At 35.1% G+C, this 26,090-nt stretch overlaps 3 protein-coding genes across 3 annotated transcripts; 1 reads left to right on the top strand and 2 right to left on the bottom strand.

Moving 5' to 3' along the window:
* Window positions 1-76: 76 nt before the first annotated feature.
* Window positions 77-8,825, bottom strand: LOC143468637 (uncharacterized). Its single transcript, XM_076965965.1, has 28 exons — window positions 8,605-8,825; window positions 8,346-8,522; window positions 8,144-8,258; window positions 7,725-8,017; window positions 6,945-7,157; window positions 6,595-6,704; window positions 6,415-6,510; window positions 6,055-6,228; window positions 5,815-5,967; window positions 5,454-5,632; window positions 4,919-4,968; window positions 4,740-4,789; window positions 4,525-4,588; window positions 4,307-4,443; window positions 4,093-4,183; window positions 3,908-3,969; window positions 3,676-3,810; window positions 3,122-3,250; window positions 2,800-2,945; window positions 2,577-2,712; window positions 2,396-2,499; window positions 2,211-2,302; window positions 2,005-2,069; window positions 1,740-1,862; window positions 1,478-1,618; window positions 1,184-1,317; window positions 920-1,055; window positions 77-806 (listed from the first exon to the last, which is right to left on the bottom strand). The coding sequence occupies exons 1-28, from the start codon at window positions 8,690-8,692 to the stop codon at window positions 732-734; spliced, it is 3,468 nt and encodes a 1,155-aa protein (XP_076822080.1). The 5' UTR covers window positions 8,693-8,825; the 3' UTR covers window positions 77-731.
* A 4,425-nt stretch (window positions 8,826-13,250) lies between these two features.
* LOC143468634 (uncharacterized) lies at window positions 13,251-25,676 on the bottom strand. Its single transcript, XM_076965963.1, has 28 exons — window positions 25,538-25,676; window positions 25,059-25,235; window positions 24,853-24,970; window positions 24,473-24,756; window positions 23,681-23,893; window positions 23,373-23,482; window positions 23,205-23,297; window positions 22,715-22,894; window positions 22,447-22,584; window positions 22,084-22,265; window positions 21,952-22,004; window positions 21,583-21,635; window positions 21,377-21,443; window positions 21,157-21,302; window positions 20,921-21,011; window positions 20,745-20,806; window positions 20,541-20,675; window positions 20,310-20,444; window positions 17,340-17,485; window positions 16,986-17,121; window positions 16,819-16,922; window positions 16,570-16,667; window positions 16,401-16,456; window positions 16,167-16,289; window positions 15,925-16,065; window positions 15,535-15,668; window positions 15,276-15,411; window positions 13,251-14,940 (listed from the first exon to the last, which is right to left on the bottom strand). Exons 1-28 carry the CDS (start codon window positions 25,614-25,616, stop codon window positions 14,866-14,868), a joined length of 3,465 nt encoding a protein of 1,154 aa, XP_076822078.1. The 5' UTR covers window positions 25,617-25,676; the 3' UTR covers window positions 13,251-14,865.
* On the top strand, window positions 17,554-20,223 carry LOC143468635 (uncharacterized). Its single transcript, XM_076965964.1, has 2 exons — window positions 17,554-18,200; window positions 18,281-20,223. The coding sequence occupies exons 1-2, from the start codon at window positions 17,879-17,881 to the stop codon at window positions 18,622-18,624; spliced, it is 666 nt and encodes a 221-aa protein (XP_076822079.1). The 5' UTR covers window positions 17,554-17,878; the 3' UTR covers window positions 18,625-20,223.
* Window positions 25,677-26,090: the final 414 nt, after the last annotated feature.

The following is a 26,090-nucleotide window of genomic DNA, read 5'->3' as shown; positions in this document are numbered from 1 at the left end:
TGGGTTTTGGTTGAATATTTTTAGTCCTTTGTGCTTTGCAGGAAAACTTGAAAGAGTTGAGTTTGAATTTTAAACAAATTTTAATAGACGTAAAAAACAAACAAATTAAACACCAATTATATACATGCATATTTGCATAAACAAGTATACAATTTTACTAACACCCCCATAAATAGTACGTAATCGTATACATATTTTAGAACATAGTTTATGCTTAAATGTGTAAACATTCCAACCTAGTTTTTCGTAGGATTTTACCGTATTAGCAGCTGTGTTTTATAATTGCATCAATTAGTTTAAGTGAAATGTTAAAAAGCATAAGTCAGTAAGAAAACCTACGAAATATGATTACAGCGAAATAAGTGCAAAAATGCTACCGGCATATGTCTTCAAGTCACATAAGGTGCCTGAGATCCACAGTATCAACTGCCAAATATAGAAAACTTGGAAACAACTATTGCAAACATAATAAGTGTTTGTATACAACTCTAACTTAAAATTAAATATTCTGTATTGCACCGAATAAAAATAAACACTAAAAAGTAAAGTCACATAAAAAGTTAATGATGGAATCGCTTCCAAATAATTAAATCAGTAAACATGAAACATTTTTACACAAACAGAAGTGATCACGATGCATTTTACAAGGTTATATTTGAGACACACAAATACTTAAAAGTGCTGGTAAATGCAACCACTCTCATCGTTTGACTCTGCATTCTTGAAGACAATCACTGAAAATTTCCGTAAGTCTGAAAATCGTTTAAATAGTTTTCCATGAACTTGTAACAGAATTTGTACAAATCCTGAAAACAAAAGCACATAGTGAGAACATACCATGGGTAAGGGTAATGTAAAATAATGGTATACCAGATGCTTTTATTAAAATACACAATTTCAAATCTAAATTGCTTTTTACCAAATTATTGACCATATTTGGTCTCATGTCTCTCAGGTCCTTGATTGTTCGGAAAACGTCAATCCTGTTTTCACTTTTCAATCTTTCGATCAGATTAAGCAGAGCAATGAAGGTTCCCGTTTGTGTACAACCGTCCCTTTTAAAGGCAAAATGTTTGCTTGGATAACATAAGATTTCATCATAGCTACGTACTGTACTACCAATAACATATATATAAGAGAAACGCTTTCATAACAGGAAAAAAAACATCCAGTCAGATAATACCTGCAATAGACAGTCACATTTGTGTTTGTTTTCACCAGAAATTGTAATCTGTTAATTGCATTTAATAAATTGCTTCCGTCAGGTGACGCTCCCTTTCCCTGCCATATTTCAGGTTGAAGATGAACCAATTTCATCTGGAAGGTGGAATAAAGCATAAGTTGGAAATAGTAATGAAGTTTTGCTTAGTAGTTTAATGCTTTAATGCTTGTATGTATTTTATGCAAACGCCAGTATTTTTCGGTTGTATTTTTGTAATATTTTAGACATCATGTCTGCTTTATGATGACACACTACCTCTGTCTGGGCAGTCGTAAGTGTGATATTTCTTTCCACCAAACCTTCGCTTTTCTGGACCTTATCAACGCTGAAGATCGTATCCGAGTTTGAAACCTGGAATCGTGCTCCTTGCTTGGATCTAATGACAGCGTCTGCCTCCTTTATTGAAGCAAAGCTAATATGTTATATTCTTGTATGCACGAACATTTCGAGCAAAACCACGTTAACCCATGATAGGCAAGCCAAAATTTTTTCTGTTCCAAATAAAAAGCATACATACAAGAGTATCGAGGCAGATTAAAACAGTTGCATTTTCGTCGATAACAAAATTCCAAAATTGCGTTTCACTTTCATAAGCAGGGCCCTTGGCCGCAATAATGTTCCCAAGAAAAGGTGAAATTCGCTGAAATATTAAGTGTAACTAAGTGCAAGTGTAATTAAGTGTAACTAAATTGTTACACTTGTACAGGATACTTAAAAGAAGATTTTGTTGTGGTGCTGGTTTAACGTTGACCTTGCTTTCTAATCGTGATATCCATCCTTACCTCCAAGTTTGTCGCATTCAACGAAGTAGACAAATCTTTAGATGACGCCAATTGCTTGGTATCACCTAAAGATGCAAAAGTAATGCGATGAATATCACCATTCAGAGTAATGCGACATAATGTAAGTGAAGTCTGTAGTTGCTTTGTACTATAGTCTACAATTCCTTGTTCACAATGCAATCTTTTCTAGCAAGTCAAAACCTTACCAACAGCGTTCAACTTTCTGTCTTGTTCAATTAGGGGTATAATTTTCTCGAATCGTGAAAAAAGTTGAAATTCATTTTCTATTCTGTAAGTCCTTTGAATATAATATAAAGCTAGGTTTGCAAAACTGATAACATGATTAAATTAGAGAAACTATTCAATTTACTAAGTTATGTTAAAGCCTTACCATTCACTTTGTCGAGATAACTCCAGATAATCAGGAGCTGATATGTCAGTATCTTTGTAGACAGCATGCTCCACAAGCAGTTTGTATACCAGCACATATTGATCCTAAAAAGGGTGAAGAATTTAAACTCAATAACATCTTACCAAAGTTGAAGGTATTTCTTAGGATTTGAAACACTAACTTCAGTTTGAACCATATCAACTCTCCTTTCTCTCATGCGAATTACTGCACCCGGAACATCCACAACTGAGGTATGATCCAATTCATCAAAGAGAATATCCATGGCAATAAAGGTACCAGTCCTACCAGCACCGGCGCTTAGCAGAAGAAAAACACACCCTCACAAAGCTAAATATAAATAGAAGGCTACCTGCGTTTCCTGTTATACGCACATGATGACATACCTGCAATGAATGATGACGGGGTGATTCGGTTCATCAACTGTCGCTTCTTTTACCATCTGACGAAGATAAATGAGAGGAGACGTTGCAGTTGGCACGCCATGGTCTGGCCAGGAAACAAGTTGGAGGTGGAAAATTTCTCTGCTCCTCTGTCAAACAAAAACACCAAACTTTATAAACTAATGTTTTGTGACATGCACAGAAGAGCGTTTTGCAGATCTTTGCAAAACTTATGTGTAGATTTCTGTAGCAAGCAATTTCTGTGCATTTACAACAATATGCTGCATATTAAATAGCTATAGACCAAGTGGTCGAAGCTTATTACCTGTGAGATTGTGACGTAAAACCTACGGGTGATAACCCAACCCAAGTCATCTTCGAATGTCGTCTTGATTGTAAAGTTGCCATGTGTCACTGTAGATCCTTGAACCGGCCAATATGATGAACATTTAACCTGCAGCAGCAAGCATTGGCAATATCGAAATGTTTTATGAAACAAAAACGTGAAAAAAAGTTAAACATACCTGACAAAAAGATGGGAAATTTCAAGTAATTTTGAGCGAAACTACTGTGGAGTTAATTTGAGCCAAGTAGAGGCAAACATTTTAATCGCAGACGTATAGAATAACTACATGTTTATTATAATAACTGAACTCATTTTCAATAATAGTCACAGTATAACTCAAACGTAAAATAGCAACCGATTAAACGTGGTTTGGAATTAACATAATTTGCTTATAATAATTTTAATTAATTATAAAATAGTAAAAAAAAACTATTAAAAATAATAGAATAAAAATCATAAGCATTGTTTTAGTCTGCATATGTATATATACTTATATACATATATATGTAATATGGATTTGTATTATATATAACCTTAGATAATTCTCTTAGTTTACACAGCATCACAATCACTGATGAGTTTTGTTCCCAAATCATTTGCCAGAAGTCAGCAATGGTACAATCTTTTGCTCCTTGTGTTGCAATGTACGTCTTTTTTCCGAGGTAGCCCTGAAAGATAAAGGAACCATTGCCACGCACGGAGCTTTGTATCCACTTGAAATAAGTCATACCTAACAAATTTGAATGAGGTTTTGATTTTACTTACCTCTATGTAAGAGGCATTTATGTAGTCGTCACTGTTTTTCAACAAAACTCTTGAATCGTCAACTAAACACCAAACACAAACCGTTCTGAGACAAATTTTTTTTTAATGTTTTCATAAAAAGTTATTTGGTTACGGTTATTTATTTTCGTATTTCGTCAGAATTAATGTTGCTTTATGTTACTTACATGGATAAATGTTTTTGTAGCGGTTTTTCTTTTTATTTCCTTCCAGCTTGGCCACTTCATGCGGTTTATTGGCGCTTCGCTTTTTTACAGTCTGTTCAAAAATTGCGAAAATCTTTCTCTTTATTCTTTTACCTTTCGTTCAAAAATCTACTCTACTGCAACAATGTATTTGAAAAGAAAAGCTTTGCAGAAGGTTGGAAATTGTAAAAGTTACCTTAAATTCATCTCTAATGCTAAGAAATCCATTGGCGGCGCTTTTCACGTAGAAATGTTCAAGTTCATTAACATGCAATCTATCCTTGTGATTGTTGGATGCAAAGTTTTCATAAACGCTCGTCTCCTCCAAGTGCACTGGATGAGCAGAAGAATTAAGAGTGGGTCGATATACAAACGTGAAAATTGTTTCTATTGAATCATAGCTATAACACATACCTTTTCCTTCGAGTGTTTCTTTATGTACAGGTTGCACAACTTTTTCACTGGCTCTTTCTGCACCCTGCGAATAGCATTTATGATGTCACAATAAGTTGTTACAAAGTCCGTTCATTGATGCGTCATGAACTACAAATGGCGAATTTCCTCGGTTTATATGAACCTTGCGACTTACACAAACATGGTTTGCAACCAGCTATCAACTAAAAACTCACGTTCATCATTGCAGGAGAAATGCTGTTTGAAGTTTGTACAGAGGTTGCTTCTGCAGATATATTTCACAAAAATCAATTTACACTTTCGAACATTAAACAACTTTATGCAGCTCATCATAAACAAATCTTCAAAATAAAAAATTTAAGCAAATGGTTTTAATAAAATAGACGTTATTCACCGGCATTCATAAACACTTCTCCGTTTTTTGACGTACGACGTTGCTGACGTCTAAAAATATAACGGTATAGGCAAAAGATCACGTAACATGTATAATATCAGTAGAAGTTTAAACAAATATTCTTATCTATTTTACACGTTACACATTAGTGGTGAAATCTCCACTTTGTCACAATAATGAACAAGACAGGTAAACCAGCCAATAATCTGCTTTCAGGCAGCCGGTGTTATTCTTTATCTTTTCGAGTAAAGTTAGTTACCACAAATGAAACTTTTAAATCTATGAATTCTTTACAAACGTAAAAGTTACATTACAGTTAACACTTAAAGTTAACTACAAGCAACAAGCAACAATTTATAAACGGTTATTATTCGCTTTGTTCTGTTTCCGACCGAAAAACTGCAAAGTAAAATCATCGCATTGATACAATCCTTATGTCAACAACAGAGAACCAATAACTATACAACTATAGAATAAAAACGCTACGTGTTGCTTGACCCTGCGAACAACTTTAAGTCGCGGAAAGACTGCTTACTTTCTGTAGGCAACAAGAACAACAATAGTAAAAAGCGAGCACAGCGCCACCACTGACAAAACGACAACACTAATCTCAACACGAGGAGACGCAGTCGGTGGAACTTCATCTGGAACAACGACGCAGTAACCATTGACTGACATTGGTGTGCTTGCTCCTTCACATGAGTAAGCAATAATCTGTATTTTTAGTTTTAAAAAAGTTTAAAAAATTTGGAAAAGATTTTGTTAAGCTGCCTATGATCATTAGATATTCTAGATTCATTTCATAAACTAAATCGTACTAATTGAATTTTCAGTACTTCAGAACAAAAATGAATTTTCATATATGTTTTTTAACATTTTGCAAAGGCAAAGCTTACCTGAAAACTTATGTTCTTGTTGTATCCATAAATAACCATTAGCTCAGATGGTATCGTGTATCGAGTACTTCTATTGTCGCTGCTTCCTATCTCAAATAACGAGGAAGTGACGTTTAATTTTATGCTCGAGTTGAAATGATTGTTTGCAACGATCTGTTAAAAAATTTGACTATTTAATTTTTAGGTTTCCTTCTTTTTTGTAGTAAACTGGTGAACTATATTTTTTTCAAATTTGCTTACCTCAAAACTAGTTATGTTACCGTCTTTGTAGTCATGTGACCATTCGATGACGCAATTATCCGTTTCCATCTGGCTTGCTACGTAGGCAGTTGCTATTGCGTCAGGTTTTCCGTATCCCGTTATTACGTAGACATCATCTGATCTGATGGCAGTACCGCAAGGCCAGACATATGCCTGAACGAAAACAGCAATGTGTAAGTTTGCAGCGATGCAAATACACGAACACAGATGTCCGATCACTTGCTATGTTTCTTTGTAAAGGTTATTACATCAACAGTTTAATTGAAAACATAACGCATTTAAATTAAACATTCTTTCACTGTAACAATGCTATGATAATGTTTTATTGTAACTAATTACATATATACGGTATCTTGTTCGTGGATTAAGATTGGAAAAGATGATTTGTCCTTGCGACAATAAAATTTCATTGTATCTGCCATCGGCCACATGCACCTGCAATTTAAAGGTAGAGGTAGATTTCTACTTATCACGGTAAAATCAACTGACATGCTGTCAACATTGCGCAACTCCTCCTACTCGAACAACTGTTCTTGTCTCCTTCGGAAAGACAGTTTTGTAAAAATCTGGGTTCCACGAAACCACAATTGAAGTTCCGTTGCACGTGATCGGTTCCGCTTGGATGGTAACTGCAAGAAAATGAAAATAAAATATAAAATACTCTTGACTCTTGAGGCTTGAAACATTCTCAAATGCGAGATTAACGCTGATTAGTGTTAATAATATTCTTATAACTTGCAAAATGAATGTCATTTCATTACCATCTATTGGCATCATTTCATGTCAACTCATATTCGTTCGCATTTCTGTGGTAAACTATTTTCTATTATCATAGCAAGCACTAAGTAGCCACAAGTTACAAAACTTACATTTGATCTGACACATGTAATAATAAGACGTTGTACTTCCACATTCAACTGCACTGGCCACCCAGTCTACGTCGTTGTAGCGAAGTGCGAGTTGTTGACATTTGTCTTTATTTGCTGGTGGAAGATGAAATGGAAATGAGTTGACGACCTGATTGTCCGATAACCAATCAGATTGGTTTACGTCAGACTGTATTCCTGTTTGAACTCGTAAATCTAAGTATAAAAGTTTATATTAAATGGACAAAAATATTTCCTTCGAAGGTTCTTGTGCACCAGTCAATGGACGATGTAATAACAGTCAGAGCAAGGTATTTGTCTACACATTTCAAAGTGTCATGTTGGAAATTTTAATTGAGATTACGGCAAAGCGCTAGACAAACTGCGTGCGTGCTTTGTCAGTATCTAAAATGTTGCGAAGTTTATGTTGTCAAATATAATTTACTGATTTAGCTCGGAATATTTAATCGTGAGATCTTGTAGTAGAAACACCAGAAGGTTCTTCAGCCAAAAATGCCCTATTTGTGAAAGTGAAAGTAATTTTCTTGGTGGAAAAAGTATTACACTTAATGCTAAGCCTGGACTTAGTTATATTGCCGCGTAGATAACATCTGATGTGAAATAATTTAAGTAATAAAATGCGATGCCTTGTTCCAAACAACAAATGGCGACAAAAAATCTATATAAAATGATATGGCTATTTGTATAGTTTATCTAAACTTAAAGAAATGTAGTTAGCAACAAATCTGTTCTTACTCTTGTGTCGTTAATTGGAATTCTCACCTGGAATGTACAGAGGTGAAAGCCGGGTGTCATAGTAAATTGTGCTGGATAATTTTAAAGTTGAAGGTTCATCAGACAAAGAAAGTCGAACCGAATATGCAGAATTATGATATCGATAAACTGGTTTAGTTCCTCGGTCTTTCTCTCCTCCGTACAAAGTGAAGTCGTGTGTCCATCCATTAATGCAACTTGTGGTTTGCACAGACCATTTTTGCCAAAAGCTTCCACAGCATGAAAAATAGCGGAGATCAGCTTTGCAAAAGACAAATGTTGCGTTGTATTCCGGTCTTGAACTGTAATACATATAACGGGTCAAAGAGGTTTTCCTTAGGAAAACATGAAAGCGTATTTAGAGTAAAACTTAGTGTACACTATTTCTAACGGTTAAATTTTTTAAAGAAATTTGTAGCATTTCTTACTTTCTGTAGAGTTTGAAATTAGGAAACGAATTGTCTGGATTCCCGTATCCGTCAAACCATCCCGGTACGTATTTGAAATTATTGAAGTATACATAAACTTTCACTGTGGTCAGTTCTGAAAATTCATGAATAAAGACGATGTTAAAAGATGTAATACAATAGCCACAGCGAGCATTAAATAATATCCTTCATAATCATATACCGGTTGTCTGATAAAGTGCGTTCAGTTTGCTCTTGATATCTGATGAAGAAGATTCTTGAAAATGAGCTAATTCTCCTCCCATGGCTGCGCACTGGTTTTTAGCTGCAACAGAATCCAACTGATCCTCAGATAGTACATACAACAAGTTTCCACCTTGCAGGACGTTGTCTGGACATGCTTCGGAATTAAAATGATATTTTTAAAGTTATTAAAAATCACTTGGAGCAGTCATGACAAATTCAGTTATAGCTATCTTTACCAGCTCGAATTAGTGTAAACGCCCAGAAAATGGTTGATATTGATGTAAGAAATTTTATTCCAAAGTGTCCATCCATATTTTTAAACATTTTTATGATGTGCAGATTCCTCTCATGAACAAAAAATCAGCTTTTGCTTACGAAAGCACAAAACATTAAAAATCATTAAATCATATTATTTACATTACTTTGGTTGCGACAATGCTAGTCCACACTTGTGAGGTGATCTAAAAATAGTTTTGTTAATTTATTTTTAACATGATGGGAAATTATTTAAAAACCTAATGTGACACAAACCTTTCTTATTAATTTTCAAGTTATACTTCGTTTGATTAAACTGTATACGAAATTTTGCCTACCTATTGGTTACTTGTTGGTTAAATTCAACTTAGATGTATGACAGGTACAGGTAAGTCAACGTAACATCTGTGTTGCGTCGTATTAGTCATTGTCGAAAATTATGAATTAGCTCAGTATAATTTCATTCTGTTATCTTCCTTAGCACTCTCTTGCACTCGCACACGCAACATTTTTAACTAATCTAACTTAATTTGTCACGCAATTCACCGATTACATCGGAATTAGTTTCTATGTTTTCATAACCTGCCTTCATGTCATATTCTTTACTTAAGACACTTTACTTAACCATGCCATAGCATTGACAGGTACGTAGAACTCTCATGCCAAATTAACTGAAATTGTCAACTGTAATCAATTTTCAACATTTTTTGCTAACTTCAAAAAATTTATGTATAAAACTAAACCTGTTCGCCTGCATCACTTTGCTTTACTGCGACTAATCGCGCAACACTTCTTTTTAATTCCTTCCTTGTTCCGCTATGCCGACGTCAGAGATTGTATCACAGACTTCCACTTTGTTACGCATGATTGGATTTAGATCACGTTACAGCGTCAACAAGACAACGCAACACCATAACACCTAAAGCTTGACAAATTATGATAGTCATCTCAAAGGATGCGTCATATTTTCGGTTACATGTAGCACTGAGGCTAGCGCAGGCTCCACCGAACCAATCAAGCAAGTCTTTTTACGATTCTCTGTTATTTCCAGTTTCAAAACAACTGGTCTGGGAATTGAACCCGAGCCAACAGATCTCGTGAAAAGAAGGAAACGGTAATCAGCGCAGCTGTTGAGAGAAACAGACCAGGTATCCGCATGAAAACAACCTTGTACTGAACTTTATACTACGACGAAGGACTAGTGTAAAAGTCCGAATTTAAGTAAAGGCAACACTTACGACTATACAGTTATTATTATTACATACGTTCCATTGCAGTTAACAGCCAATATCATTTATTTAGCATTGTAAGTTCTTCAGATTTTTCCACGTCTTACTATTTACCTCAGGAATTTCATATCATTCAATAAGACATAACTGCTATTTCGTATCAACTACGTTACAACTGTAAATGCAAACTACAGTACGTTCAACTACCCAGCAACACTGGAAATGAATAATTCAACCCCATTGCTTTTTACCATTTCGAGAAAAACGAAAAAACCAAAATGTAATCAGTTTAATTTTACCTTATCGTGAATTTAACGCAAATCAACTTATAGGGATTAATTTGTTTCTACAATAACGTTAAAATATTTTTGAAATAAAACAGTCTGCTTTCAGATACTGTTAATCAAAGTCACCGGTAAAGGCGTTGCCTCAAACAAATTAAATACACAAACGCCTGAAAACAAGTCGAAATTCCATGACCCGCTTTGATACAACTTTGTCCTTATTGTAAGTTAGAAAATAAAATAGAAACTGATGTCACATCTAAAATCAGTAAACGAAAAATATTGTGTAAAACGCTTGCTGTGTTGTTCCAAGTAGTTTCAAGTAAGAGAATATAGAATATAGATCATCCTAACAATACGAGGAAGTGATTTAAGTTAATATACTGGTTTAGATTTTAATGTTTCAGCAGTTGGGTGTTGTTAGCTAACTTCCTCAATAAAGAAATTAGGATTGATTGCAAAATAGCAGATTAATTAACAGACTCAATCTTATACTGTGACCTATCATTTTTAAAGACTATTTATCTTGCTTTTAAAATTTTCATCTTTTTTCAGCACGAATGTAATAGACAATCAGGAAGTTATAATACTCGTCAAGTTAACGTAACACATTATTAAAACAAGTTTTACACTTTCCGTAAGCTGGAGTGATGGACAAATTCTTTGCATTAACTTATTCAAAAATATGTTTACAATCGAACCGATGTTCAAAACAAACAATCTCATAAAAATATTATTTTCAAATTATAAAACCCGAAACTGACGCTAACTTTCCCCAACAAGACTGGGATGTGGCAAACAAAGTAAATGGGTGCAAATGTAAAGCATTTGTATAAGAACGTAAATAATGTTATGTACAATGTGGCAATGAATAGAGAGTTAAATAGCTTCCGCCTATTTAAAGTTACTGTTACTGTTGTTATTTAAAGTTACTCTATTGCAAAGAAAGCTGAAAAAGATTGTTGCGGAATTCTATCGCTTGCAATGACGTAAGATTGATGGGTAGAGGACAAAAAGAAAACTAATTGTTTAGAAAAATTTGGTTATGTAAATCCCGTGGTCTTATCTTTGCAGGCTGCACATGTTGTATGTTACGGCTATAATCGTTAAACAATAATCTACTTATATGTTTTAGGCTGCTTTAAACGGTTCTAGTTCGCTTCAACCCACGGACGATTCAACCCACGGACGATTGAACCCCCGGACGATTTAACCTACAGACGATTCAACCCGCGGAAATTTCAACCCGCGATCGATTCAACCTAGGACGATTCAAACTATTTACAAAAACGTCTACTCAGTTCGTTATCAGGCAAGGATGCCGCTTTTACCACTATACCAATACACATCTTGTGTTGAAATAAAATGAAGTTTATGTACTGTGTTGTAGCAAGTAGGCCTGTTTAGCAAAAAATAAATAAAGCCTACACGTCGATTAAAATTCAAACTTTAGAAACAACTGTATGTAGATGGGAATGAAAATATCCCATCAACGGGAAGATTTCCCATCAAAAAAAAAGTTTGAATCGGGAGATCGAACATTTTGAGAGTGGTAGAAGTCGCTTGTCTCCATTCAATTTATTATTTTGAAAATAAACGAATAACCTTTCCTATAGCAGAGAGAGGGATTCTGTGTGCTATAGTTCTGCTTATTTCGTTGTGGTTAGTTTAAAGTTTGCACCTGAAGAAAATACGGTACGATTGCAATGGTACCATAACCGTTAACCACGACGATCAGGCCTATTCAGAATTGCCTAACTCTAGACTCTACAGTCTAGACTGTCCAACATTAAGCTTACAATTGGCTACAAAGTAACTTGGTGATAATCTAAGCTATAAGTAAAGCGTGAAAGGTCCGTGGGTTGAATCGTCTGGGGGTTGAATCATCCGCAGGTTGAATCGTCCGGGGTTGAATCGTCCGGGGTTAAATCGTCCGTGGGTTGAATCGTCCGACCACCGTTTTAAACAGTTTGTCTTCGAGCTCTGGCAAGCAAAAAATCCACAAATTATGTTTTTTAATCCCAGAAAAAAAAAGTTTACAAACCAAAGGCCATGCAAAAGATACCGTAGTTAAGCGAGTCACCAGTATGTTTACAATTTAGTTTGTTCCGGCTATATAGGTGATCTTTATTTTTATCAGGACGATTTATTCAATCGGTTGGGATTGGATGAAAATCAAAAAATCCGAGATATTATTTGTACTAGTTTATTTCAAGCTAGTATATACATTTCTTTCGTAGCAAGTTGGTAGTGACGAAGTGTTTAATATTACTCAGGATCAACTTATAAAAGTCGTTTCCTATTCAGCGCTATATAGGAAGTTATACACTGGGCTATAAAGTTGATTGAAGGTTCCTGTTGGAGGACCTGAATCACTAACGAAGAACGTCTACAACCGATTCCAAACTGTGAAGTTAACAAAAACATAACTTTGTAGATTATCAAGCTAGTCAGTGGCTTCAGGTGGACTTAAAAATTCCTAAAATGGTGGTTGCTGTTGTCACGCAAGGTCGTGCAAACGGAATGACTTGGTTATCAAGTTACTTGCTGAGTTATGGGAAATCAACTGATCAATTATAAGTTGTTGAAGACAACCATGGAGACGATCCAGTATAGTTATATGTGTGCTGGGTGGTACTATACCAGAGAAAACTCTCAGAAATAATGATTTTATGTGTTTCGTTTTGGGTTAGACGATGTTTGATGAAGTTTAAGCTTTTATTTTGAATCTGCGCAGATATTTGAAGGTAACCGGGATGGAAATACTAAAGTTCAGAAGGAGTTTCCACACCCAGTGACTGCAAGATATTTCCAGTTGATAATCCAGACTTTTAACGGTATTCCTGCTCTTCATTTCAAGTACATAACCTGCTGACATCATCAGTCCTATTTAGACTTTAATTGATACGTCACTATTTGAAATCTTCAAAGTATGTGAACACTTCACGACTAAAGCAATTTTTGTAAATAATATAGCCCACGTGATGCATGTGAAAGCCCTTTTAGACTTGTCGAGATATTTGCTATAAAAAGATCAATATCCTACACCTAAGGTGTATCATGATAGCAGAGGCAATTAACGAAATGTGGCTAATTCTGTGATAAAACACCGACTTCAGTGATCAAAATGAGAATTTCTAATACAATTTATTACGCGCTTTAAAGCAGACGACAGAAGTTTCTGTTGTGCAATAAGAATACATTAAATTTCGTCAAAACAAAAGGTTGCGCCTATACTAGAACATAAGACTACCTTAAAAGGGCAATAAAGTAGAGACAGAAAGGGTGCAAACTGTAAACGCATCAAAATATAACAAAAGCAGTGCGGAGGTTACTGCTTATCTTAACCTTTAGGTCTTAGTTTACCTGCCGAATTAATGATCTGACTCCGAGGTTGCGTGCGGTTAGAAATCTCTAACCTTAACGTGTTACTACTGTTACTAGCCGAAAGCTATTACGATTAACAGATACAGTTTATCAGAAACAATCCTTTATTGTAGGAACTGTACAGGTTCCGATTATTATGACACAAGCACAAACTTAGCATTCACCAATTAAAACAAGTCTAACAAATTACATTCTAACACGACTGACGTAATACGTTCGTACGATTCGGTATCTCTCTGTCTGGGCGCTACACGCACAGAAGTTTAAGCTTATAACAGCGTAGAGCGCTTGTGAACGGAAATATTCAACACAAAATACACGCATATTTCAGAATGTGTGAACGATAAAAGCAAAGCGTTGGCAGATGGGAATTATTTACAGTTAAAACTCGGATGTTATGAAATCACCTGGTAACGTACTAAACGGCGCTTTCACATAAAGTTATTTAGTGCAAGTTTCCAAATATTGCATAACGATTGCAGTTTGTAAAGTTGTGACTGCAGCCGAATTGCATCTGCATTGCAAATATTAAATGCTAGCTGTAGGTTTATCAATGAGCAATGTTTAAATGGCGCATATGTTTCCACAATTGGTATACTGGTATTGGATGTGGCTCCCAAGCCACTACAGCAGCATAACACATATAACAAAAGCAGCTCACTGAAAAAAATACCTACAATCTTGACAATGGGTGCAACGTTTCCTGTCTAGGGGAGGCAGGTTCAAAAAAATTGCTTGAAAAGGTGAACAGACAAACACGATACATCGCTTAAAACGTGCGAAATCCTAAAATCATCTTAAAAGTACAAAAGGTTATACAGTATAACCTGACACATCTATATTTACATCAGTAACCCGATGTTACACCTTGCGTAGGAATAAATTTTACCGGGTAAAAAGACTTTATTTAGAAGTGGCAGAAGCAATAAACTGCGGCTTGTGCAAGGTGAAAAATTTAAATATTCTGAATGTTTTCTAGTACAAAGAATTTGTTAATTGTGAAATGTGTTATAAATGTGCACACATGGAAATGGAATTTGGTTACAGAGAAAGTAGTTCTAGACCACGAAGAAAATTTTGCACCAAGTATGCAATACATTAAATGAATGAAAACAAATGCACAGAAAGGTTCCAATTCTAAGAACAGAAATGTGAGTATAACACCATCAGAGCAGTGTTTATGAGAACTACAGCGAAAACGACAAGGTACACCATATGGCATATAGTCTAAGTTAAAATTAAAAGTCCAAGTGCAGAGTTAAAGTATAGTGTCTCTATTGTACTGACAGTTGAAAAAACAAAATCTATTTCCTTAACATTGTCACTGTTCTTTTGAAATCAATCACTGAAAATTCCCATAAGTCTGGAAATCTTTTAAATAGTTTTCCATGAACTTGTAACAGAATCTGTATAGGTCCTGAAAACAAAAGTACAAAGTAGAAGATCGATGAAAAATCAGCATAATATAATAATGATTCAGTTATAATTCTGATACAGTAATGAAATAATTCAAACAATAAAAAGAATAAGAGAATAGCAACAATATGATATAAGAACTCCAAGCACAAGTTTTTGGCAAAACTTTTAGTTTATTCGCAAAATTAAGTCATTCTCTCAAAATCATTTTGACAGTTATCAAATTTATGGACCTAATTTCTTAAGTGGAATATTTTCACTTTGCCTTCGAAAAATTTAAAAAATTGACTTAAAAATTGACCCCTTTAAAAATTGACTCTCTGACACATTTCTTACCAAATTATTGACCATATTTGGTCTCATGTCTCTCAGGTCCTTGATTGTTCGGAAAACGTCAATCCTGCTTTCACTTTTCAATCTTTCGACCAGATTAAGCAGAGCAATGAAAGTTCCCGTTCGTGTACAACCGTCCCTTGTAAGTTAAAATGTCGTTATATTTACAATTACAACGTCATACCTCATTAAAATAACATATAAAAATTTAAAGAACAGTAATGATGTTTTGAAAGAAAAGTTAGACAGTAAAAGCGATCACCTGCAATAAACAACAACTCTTTCTTTCTCTTTCACCAGCGTCTGCAACATGTTAATGGCGTTTGACAAATAACTACTGTCAGGATTGGCTTCCTCCCCATTCCAGCCTTCTACTTGCAAATGATTTAATTGTATCTGATCGACGAAAAACAAACAATTAATGTAATTTAATTTCGTTATATCCTCATAAGAAATGATTGGGCTGTGCATATAGTTGGAGGTGGACGCGCAGCAGCGAAACTCAAAAAGTGATGTTATAAAAAGGAACTATGATGTAAAACAAACTACACATATATAGTTAAGTTTTATGTAAAAGAAAAAGTATGCAAAGATGTTATGTATAAACGAAGCTTGTTTAAACCACAACCTTAATCTTAAACATCTGCTTTACCTTTGTGTGGGAGGTGGAAAGCGTAACTTTTCTTTCTACTAAACCTTCACTTCTTTGGACGTTCTCAACGCTGAGAATCCTGTCAGAGTTTGGAATCTGGGAGCTAATTCTTTCAGTGGATCTTGTAACCAAATCCGCTTCCTTAAGTGAATTAAAAGACAATTTTAAATTCTTTTATAAATATGGCGACACCAAGTGAAAGAAAAATAAAACTTTTTCTTTAGCAAATTTCAAAATCATACCAATGTCTCGAGGCAGACTAAAACGCTTGTGTTTAGGTCAGCTACAAAGTCCCAAAATTGCTTTTCTTCTTCAAGAACGGGGCCACTCACCGCAAATATGTTTCCCAGAAAACTTGAAATACGCTGGTACATAAATGAGACATATTTCAAGAAAATTCAGTAGCATAGTTAAACTTACCGCTATTTGTATTTTTTTAAATGTGGATGGATATATAGCTAGGTTTCAGATTTTACCTCTAGTCTTTTTGTGCTTAACCCAGAGAAAGAAGTTTTAAATCGGTTGATATCACCTAAATTAACACAAGGGTTTGGTTACAGTGCTTTTTAAGTAAAAAAGCTGCTTCATATTAGCAAACAAAAATTGCTAAGCCTTACGCATTAACGATCCCAATAGAAACCTTACCAGTGCTTGACTGTGTCCCTTCTGGTGAATTAGAAGAAAATTGTTCTGTTGACGACAATCTCGTAAAAATTTTAAATTCATTCTCGAATCTGGAATCCCTTTAAACATGTGAAACAGCAAGGATTTAAATTAAAAATATATCAATAGACAATTTACAGTTAATTTATTTTTCTATTTTTGCGTTCAATTAACTTGAAGACAGTTTAGTTTGTGCACTTGTAATGATATTTTTGTATGTCATGTTCTTACCAATGACTTTGTCGAGATAACTTCAGATAATCAGGAGCTGATATGTCAGTATCTTTGTAGACAGCATGCTCCACAAGCAGTTTGTATACCAGCACATATTGATCCTGAAAATTGTAAGCCACAACACCACACTTGAAATTACAACGGATTTAAACTGAAACACTAACCTCAGTTTGAACCATATCCACTCTCCTTTCTCTCATGCGAGTTATTGCACCCGGAACATCCACAACTGAAGTCTGATCCAATTCATCAAAGAGAATATCCATGGCAATAAAGGTACCAGTCCTACCCGCACCAGCACTGAATCAAAGAACAGAAAAAATAAAAACTATTTACATGTTGTGGCAACTAAGTACACACTGTCTTTGTATAGAATACACTTCAAATTGTTTGGAAATTAACGTTTATTGTTCAATTATACTGTATAGTGAGCCTTTGCTTTAGTTTAGGGCTGTAATAGCCAATCGCAGCGGTTGTTTTCTTTGGCTAGACAAGATGTGTAATAGTTAGAAATATACCTGCAATGAACGATGACAGGTTGATTTGGTTCATCATCTGTCGCTTCTTTTACCATTCGACGAAGATACATGAGAGGAGATGTTGCAGTTGGCACGCCATGATCTGGCCAGGATACAAGTTGGAGGTGGAAGATTTCTCTGTTCTTCTGTCAAGCAAACGACATGAAGAAATGTTTTACAATTGTTACAATGTTACAATTGTTACAATTACAATGATAACACTGTGCTGCGTTAATTTTTAGGTTAATAAAGTATTGACGGTTCTTAGTGTACTTTTTGATGCTGAATCCAAAACTGTTATCCGTTTTCTTCAATCAGGTCTAGTTTTTTGGCAAATTGCGTTTGAAATTTTTGACAACTTCAGCTTTCAGCGTTTGCGATTGAGATTTGTGGTGTCATAAAAATGATTTAGTTTTTGAATTAAGTTTTGATGAAACTTCAGTGACATCACAATGAGAAGAACATAACGAATACACCTGGTGCTTGAAAAGTTAAACATCTGAACTTGTTTTTACAGGCTAGTTTAGTGTGCAGTTTAGATGATTTGTTTTTACAGTACAATGAGAAAGTGCAAAAATGATCCAGACAGGTTCTGTTACATATGTGGCAAGGTCACCCTGCGCAGTCGCCAAGCAAAAATTACGCAGTTTGTTAAAAAAGCATATTATGCGTATTTTGGAGTAAAACTAGGCGATCAGGACAAGGCATTTGCTCCGCACATATGTTGTAGAGCATGCGTTGAAAACTTGAGATTATGGAGCCTAAAGAAAATAAAGAGCCTTCCTTTCGGTATTCCTATGGTATGGAGAGAAGGAAAAGACCATGTCACTGATTGTTATTTTTGCATGACCAACTTACAAGGTATGCTGATACTTGCACTGTATGGAGGCATTTTCATTAATTGCTTGATTTAAGAGTAAAAGTGTTCTTTTTCATTTTAGGAATAAACCGGAAGAACAAACAACATGTGAAGTACCCTGATGTTCCTTCAGCCATGAAACCAGTACCACATGGCCCTGGTATTCCTGTTCCAGAACCACCTGGAGAAATAAGTGAAATGGAGTGTTGTTCATCTGCAGCGAGCAAAGCAAGTGAACAAGACACATGGGATGCAGAGCAAAGTACAAGCCAACCGAAGCCTCTTACACAGCTTGAGCTGAATGACCTAACACGAGATTTAAATCTCACCAAAGAATCCGCTCAGCTCCTAGGATCACGACTACGTGAGAACAACTTGCTAGCTCCATGCACCACATATTTCTGGTATCGGTATGAAGATAAATAGTTTAGAAAATATTTCAATTATGACGAAGACCATTCCCTAGATGATGTCAAGATGTTTCAGGATTAATATCAGCTTTGGGCATAGTATACAGTTCGGCAGAATGGCGATTGTTTTTGGACTCATCTGTAAAGAGTTTGAAGGTAGTATTACTACACAATGGCAATAAGATTGGTTCTGTTCCTGTTGGACATTCAGTGAAGCTCACTGAATGCTATGAAGACATGAAATACCTTTTGAAATCTCTTCAGTATAGCCAACACAAATGGAAAATATGTGGTGACTTAAAAATGATTTCAATACTTCTTGGGTTACAGGCCGGTTACACTAAACATCCATGTTTTTTGTGTCTGTGGGACTCGAGGGCTGATGATCGCCACTACACACAAATTAGCTGGCTACCCAGAACAAGTTTTACACCTGGTTTTAAAAATGTCAAATTTGCTTACTTAGTTGATCCACAAAATATTCTTTTGCCACCTCTCCACATTAAACTTGGTCTCATGAAAAACTATACCAAAGCACTTGATAAAGATGGCCCAACCTTCAAGTTCTTACAAATGAAATTTCCCCGCATCTTTGAAGCGAAGCTACGAGCAGGAGTCTTTGATGGGCCATAGATCCGTGAGCTGATGAAAGACGAAGGTTTTACTGCACACATGAGTGCAGTAGAAAAAAGAGCATGGACAGGATTTCGAGCAGTAATTTCAAACTTCCTTGGAAAGCATAGAATCCCTGATTATGAAGCACAGGTTAAAGAGCTGCTTGAAAGTTTTCAATCCCTTGGAGCTCGGATGTCTGTGAAAATGCACTTTCTGAGTTCGCATTTAGATTACTTTCCTGACAACTGTGGTGACTACAGCGAAGAACAGGGAGAGAGATTCCACCAAGACCTTCGCCATATGGAAGAAAGGTACCAAGGATGCTGGGATGTAAACATGCTTGCAGATTACTGTTGGTGCTTAAAAAGAGATCTTCCCAACACCACACATAGAAGAAAATCTTTGAAGCAACACTTTTTGTCAGCATAAATCATTTGTATTTATATTGTTATTGCATTTAATGTCGTAATATCATCATGTGCCGCACAACGCTTTCTGTGTTAAGCTATTTTGAACACTTCGTTTTTATTTCACACATTGATGTTTGCAAGTATTTCACATTTAAAACACATTTGTGATGTTAAGTGTTTACGTGTCTATAATGTAACATATTAACTTCTACTTTTAGGTTGAGCGCCGTTGAACAAAATTATGTGTTAGGAAGCTTTCTTGGTTAGTTGTAAGTGCCTTTATTTCAACTGTGTCATTATATTTTTGTAGTATTTAAAATGGCTGTCATTGCAAAAACCTTACATTCAAATAAAAATACCATCTTGCGAAAATTGACAACATGCATGACCAATTAAGCTACCCCAGAAATTAGTTTCTTTGTGCACAATAACGACCAAAGCTAGCATAATTAAATATGTGATAGAAAAAAAACTTGACCTGATTGAAAAAAACTGGTTGCATTTTTGAGTTCAGCGCAAAAAATCGATTCAGAAACAGTTAAAACATCTTTGACCTATGAAAAAAAATTTTCAAACGCAGCACAGTGTAATTGTTGCATAGGTTCAAAGGTTTTCAGAAGTATGTTAATGTCCACTTTGAAAGCGTTAAGGCAAAACTATTTGAATTTATCATTACCTGTGAACTTTTATTTATGACGCAAAACCTACGGGTGATGACCCAACCCAAGTCATCTTCAAATGTTGTCTTGATTGTAAAGTTGCCATGTGTCACTGTAGATCCTTGAACCGGCCAATATGCTGAACATTTTATCTGTAGCGACAAGCATGCAGCAAAAAGAAAATTTTATAGTGGTTGGTTTACATTGCATTCAGATTAAAAATCAGACTATCCCCAGTTAATTCTTACTTTGGATTCTTCTCTTAATTTACACAGCATCACAATCACTGATGAGTTTTGTTCCCAAACCATTTGCCAGAAGTCAGGAATGGTGCAATCTTTTGCTCCTTGTGTTGCAATGTATGTCTTTTTTCCGCAGAAGCCCTAAAATGGCAACATCCATTAAAGCAACCGTTTCAATACATACATATTCGGTCGAACCCATTAATACACCTTAATGTGAGAGGCGTTGATGTAATCGTCATCACTTTGCAGCACAACTCTCGAATCATCAACTACAGAAGCAAAAGCAAAACATTGTAAAAATTCACTGAAGTAAGAACATTGTCTTACCAGAACCATGATTTAACGTCCGGTTCATAAACAAGAATTTGGATCATTTTACTTACAAGGATAAATATTTTTGTAGCGGTTTTTCTTTTTATTTTTGTTCAGATTTGCCGCCTCGTGTGGTTTGTTAGCGCTCCTTTTTTTTATACTCTGTCAAGCAGTAAAAGAATTTTTTTATACTTTAATAATTGGTATCGACCAAACATGATCAGTCAAAATTAAACTCGTGCACTTGAAAATTAAAACTTTAAAGCAGATTCCATATACTCTATCTACATAATGATATTTAAGAAACCTGAAATTCATCTTTGATGCTTTGAAAATCGTTGGAGCTACGTGTATTGTAGAAATGTTCAAGTTTATCAATGTGCACACCCCCACTGAGGTTGGTCGATGACACGTTTTCGTACACGCTCACTTCTTCCGAGTACGCCAAGTTTGCTAAAGTAACGAGTGAGTGTTAAAACATTTCAGCAACGCTCTGCACAGTATTTTGTATCGCTTGTAACACGTACTATTTGCTTCATGTCTTTTATTATACACAGGCTCTATACCTTCTCTTTCAACAACGGTTTCTTCATCCTGTAAAAGACTTGACATTATTATATGCTATGTACGTCGAAAAATTGTGTAACAGCAAAGCATTGTAATTAAGTTTTAAATTCGTAAATGAGTTTGAATTTTACAAGAGTTTGAACTGATTAAAACCCAGAAATTCAACCTTCATTGCTGCAGGGGTAACGTTATCTTGCATCCGTGGCTGAATAACTGTTCCTTAAAAGAATTTACAAAACTTAAGTTGTTACAAAAATTTGAACGATTAGAACAGTGGTTGCAATCATTACCTAACAAATTACACCAATTAAAATACGAATAAATTGAAATTTATACAAAGGACAGTACAATGCACAACAATACAAATTATGTTAATATTTATGTTAATAATGTTAATTTCAATTACACCTCCAGTGTTGACAAGCACTGGATTAGATTAACTTAGAAAATTACTGTTAGCACTAATCAAGATAAAAACGAATAAAAATAAATTCATAGTAAAACAATAATTAATCAACTGATACAAAATTATTACCTGGATCAATTGACACATCTCTCTTTGTTGAAGTATGAAACCGACCGGTGTTCCTACAACGAAATGAATTCTCTTAAGAAAGCAATGAATTACTTATGATAATTTATGATTTGAGATGACACAACGCCTCACCTTCTGTAAGCAAAAACTCCAGTTATTGCCAGTAAGAGAATCAACGTTACCAGTGACGGAGCAACAATATACACTTCAACGCTAGATGATGAGGCCTCGGGAGTAGTGACTGGTGGGACAACGACGCAGTAACCATTGACCGACATCGGCATGCTTGAGCCTTCACATGAGTAAGCAATAATCTGAAAATACAATACTGGTATATTTCATACTCTATTAAAAATTATTGCTAATTTAGCCTAAAAAAATTAATTAAAACCATTAAATTTAAATTGAGTTGATGGAAAGACCAAGAACGAAAATTCTTCCGGTTCAAAAAAAATATTGCTGTTTCTATTTCTAGCGTATTAGCGATTTGCCAACCTTGAAACTTATGTTCCTGTTATATCCATATATAGCCAGTAGCTCAGATGGTATCGTGTATCGAGTACTTCCCATCTCAAACAACCCGGAAGTGACGTTTAATTTTATGCTCGAGTTGAAAAGGTTGTTTGCAACGATCTATGAAGGTGTTAATATTAATATAACCCTTTGGTGTCATTACACTTCTTTTAGCAGGTTATTGTTCCAAGTTAAGACACAAAAGTTAAGACACAATTTTCTGTGTTTTACGTCAAACAGCTAAGACTACCTCATAAGAAGTGATGTTTCCGTCAGAGTTGTCACGTGACCATTCTATGACACAATCATCGGATGCAGTATTGTTTGCTACGTAAGCCGTCGTAACTGCTTCCGGTTTCCCATAACTTGTTGTCACGTTAACATCATCTGATCTTAAAAACTTAGTCGAACACGAATGCCAAAATTCTGCCTAGATATAACGATACGTATGTAATGTGTTAACAAACAGAAATGAAAATAATTTCTAAAACCTTTCCAAATAATACTGAAAAAATATTATAAGTTATATTTTATAATTTATTACTTGCATTATTTAAAAAAATATTTTTTTTTGAACTTATATAGAAATGCTAAATTTGGCTAAATAGCACGATTTGGCAATGTGTAGATCAACTATAAGCTAACTCAAAATAGTGTGTGTGTACGGTTTAATTATTTTAAAGCATAAACTAGTAGATTAATTATTTAAGGTTTCAACAATTGATTTTAAGTTGACTCACAAAGATTCTATATGTTGTTCGTGGCTTCAAATTTGGAACAATAAAAGTCCCGAGGGTACCATTAATCAGATGTAAGTCGGGTCCCACATGTATCTACACATGAATAAACGTCATATTTTAATAGTCGCTTAAAAACTTTTAAATGCTAATTGTGATTTGCAAAATTACATTTAACGTGACGTCTGCATCCCCAAAAAACAGATCTTTGTACAAAGTGAGATTCCATGAAACTAGAACCGACGTGGAGTTGCACATAATTGCTTCAGCTTGAATAGAAACTGAAGACAAGACAATAATAGACATCTTGTAATACCTATGAGATTAGTCTCGCAATTTGTTCAAAATACTGTTGTTTTTTTGAAATTTACGTAACTTGGTCAAATACTATTTTATTTGCCACTAACGTTTAATTGAGTAAGATATTATGTGCACAGTGTAAGGTTAAATTGATGGAACAAAACATGGAACAAACTTACACTTGATCTGACACATGTAATAATAAGCCGTTGTACTTCCACATTCAACTGCACTGGCCACCCAGTCTACGTCGTTGTAGCGAAGTGTGAGTTGTTGACATTTGTCTTTGTTTGCTGGTGGAAGATCAAATGGAAATGAGTTGACGACGTGGTTGTCCGATATCCAATCAGATTGGTTAAAACCAGATCGGATGCCCGTTTGGATTTGTAAATCTGATAAAGATTTGAAGTCAAAGTTAACAAAACAGAACAAACAAAATATCTTCAAGCACATTGATGAGTAGGAATGGACAAATTGAAATGACCAGGTGTCGCTAAATATCACCATCAAAGACTTGTTCAATTTTTATAGATTTATGACGTTTTTAATTTTGTTGTTTAAACCAATTAGTAGTTTCGTATTTCGAGGTTTGCTTGGTTAGCCTGGACGTGAACTTGCCGTAGCGCATGCGCTGTAATTAAGTTCTGCATTTTCGTTCTTGTTTTGCTGTAGAATTATTCCCAGTATTCTTGATGGAATATATGAGCACTTCGTTAAGCATGCAGAATGATTTAAGGTGAAGTGTAGTTTACCGCTAAGCCAATAGGCTTAATTACGTATATGCGTAGTAGACACGTGACATTAAATAACTTCAATATATAAACGTCTTTCTAAAAACTGCATTGCGGTAAAAACCTACATAAATTATTGCGAGTTTGTCATAACTTTCAAGTATTTTATTCCTAAACGTGAAGAAGTTCAGTGATTGACAAAATTGTTTTCATGCGTGGGTGTTAAATTGGAATTCTCACCTGGAATGTACAGAGGTGAAAGCCGGGTGTCATAGTTAACTGTCCCGGGCCACGTTGTATTAGATGGTTCATCAGACAAAGAAAGTCGAACTGAATATGCAGAATTATGATATCGATAAACTGGTTTAGTTCCTCGGTCTTTCTCTCCTCCGTACAAAGTGAAGTCGTGTGTCCATCCATTAGTGCAACTTGTGGTTTGCACAGACCATTTTTGGTATAAGCGATAGTACCAGTTGTAGGAAGCTTTGCAAAATATAAACTTTGCGTTGTATTCTGCTCTAGGTCTGCAAAACATATTCAAAGTGTGGTCATATTATACATTAAAAACTACAACAATTTTAAAGTTTTAAATCTACTGCATTCTTTATGATTTATTTTACTTTTTGTAGAGTTTGAAAGTAGGGAAAGACGAATCCAAAGCCCCATATCCATTATACGTTCCCATAAGCACATATTTGTAGTTAACAGTGTATTGATATACTTCCACTTCGCTTAAACCTGCAGAAGTGCAAATAAGGATAAATTGTTAGCGTGTGGTTGTAAAGTAACAAATATGATTTCTGTTGTATCACATTCAAGGTCGCACCGTTCTCATAAAGTTCGTTCATCTTTTGTTTGATGTCCGCTGCAGTTCGAAGATCTTGGAAGTCAGCCAACCTTCCTCCCATGGCTGCGCATTGTTTTTCAGATCCGACAAAATCCAACTGATCATGTGACATGGCGTAAAACGTCTCTCCCACGCGCACGGTATTGTTTGGGCATTCTTGAGGCACAAAATGAGTTTGAATTGCTTTCGCTTTATTTAACTGTTTTATCAACAGAATGTAATCATTGACGTATTTGTATATACTTGGTAAATAATGTTTACCGAATTAGTAATTTTTCGACAAAAGAAAAGACAAAAGTGAAAAAACAAAAAACAAACGCCGATAAAATGAATTGTTTAAACGCAGCATACAACGATTGTGTATAGAGGTAGAAACAGATTAAAAATTGGTAAAAATTCAGAATTATGTGTATAAATATACTTTCACAATATAAACAATATCCGTCATTTTCACTTACCAGCTTGTGACAACGGAACAATCCACAGAAATATTGTTACTAAAATAACAATTCTTTTTAAAACGTAGCAATCGTCCATTTGTGCAAAAGATTTGTGGAATATAACACCTTTTTATATCGATAAATTGATCTGCCCATAATAAACATATATAATGCTAAATTTACGTTATAAATGAACAAAAAATCAGTTTACTTTTGTCATTTGTGATTATTGAGATCATTTTGCATTTCTTAAGGCGGTTAATTAAAAACGCAAATGGTATTTTTGCATATACGTGATACTTTGCTATTCTTGCCTTCGTCTGGCGATTTACCAAGACAATTTCTATGCTGTCTGCTGACTAGCGCTGACCCTAACCTAACAGTATGAGCAAAGTTGCAAGTAAATATTCTCAATCTTAAAAGGCCATTTCAGCAAACGCAACCTGGTCTTTTTATTGAAGGCCCCCTCACATCTCATTTCCGTCTGAAGTGCTTCCTTGTTCCGTCTTACTGACGTCAGAAGCCCATCACAGGATAGTTCTCATATTGGATGACTTTGGTGCCATTAATA

The sequence above is a fragment of the Clavelina lepadiformis genome, chromosome 8, assembly GCF_947623445.1.
Source record: "Clavelina lepadiformis chromosome 8, kaClaLepa1.1, whole genome shotgun sequence".
Classification (NCBI taxonomy): domain Eukaryota; kingdom Metazoa; phylum Chordata; class Ascidiacea; order Aplousobranchia; family Clavelinidae; genus Clavelina; species Clavelina lepadiformis.
The sequence above is the reverse complement of the archived record's forward strand: the minus strand, read 5'-3'. Positions and strand labels throughout refer to the sequence as shown.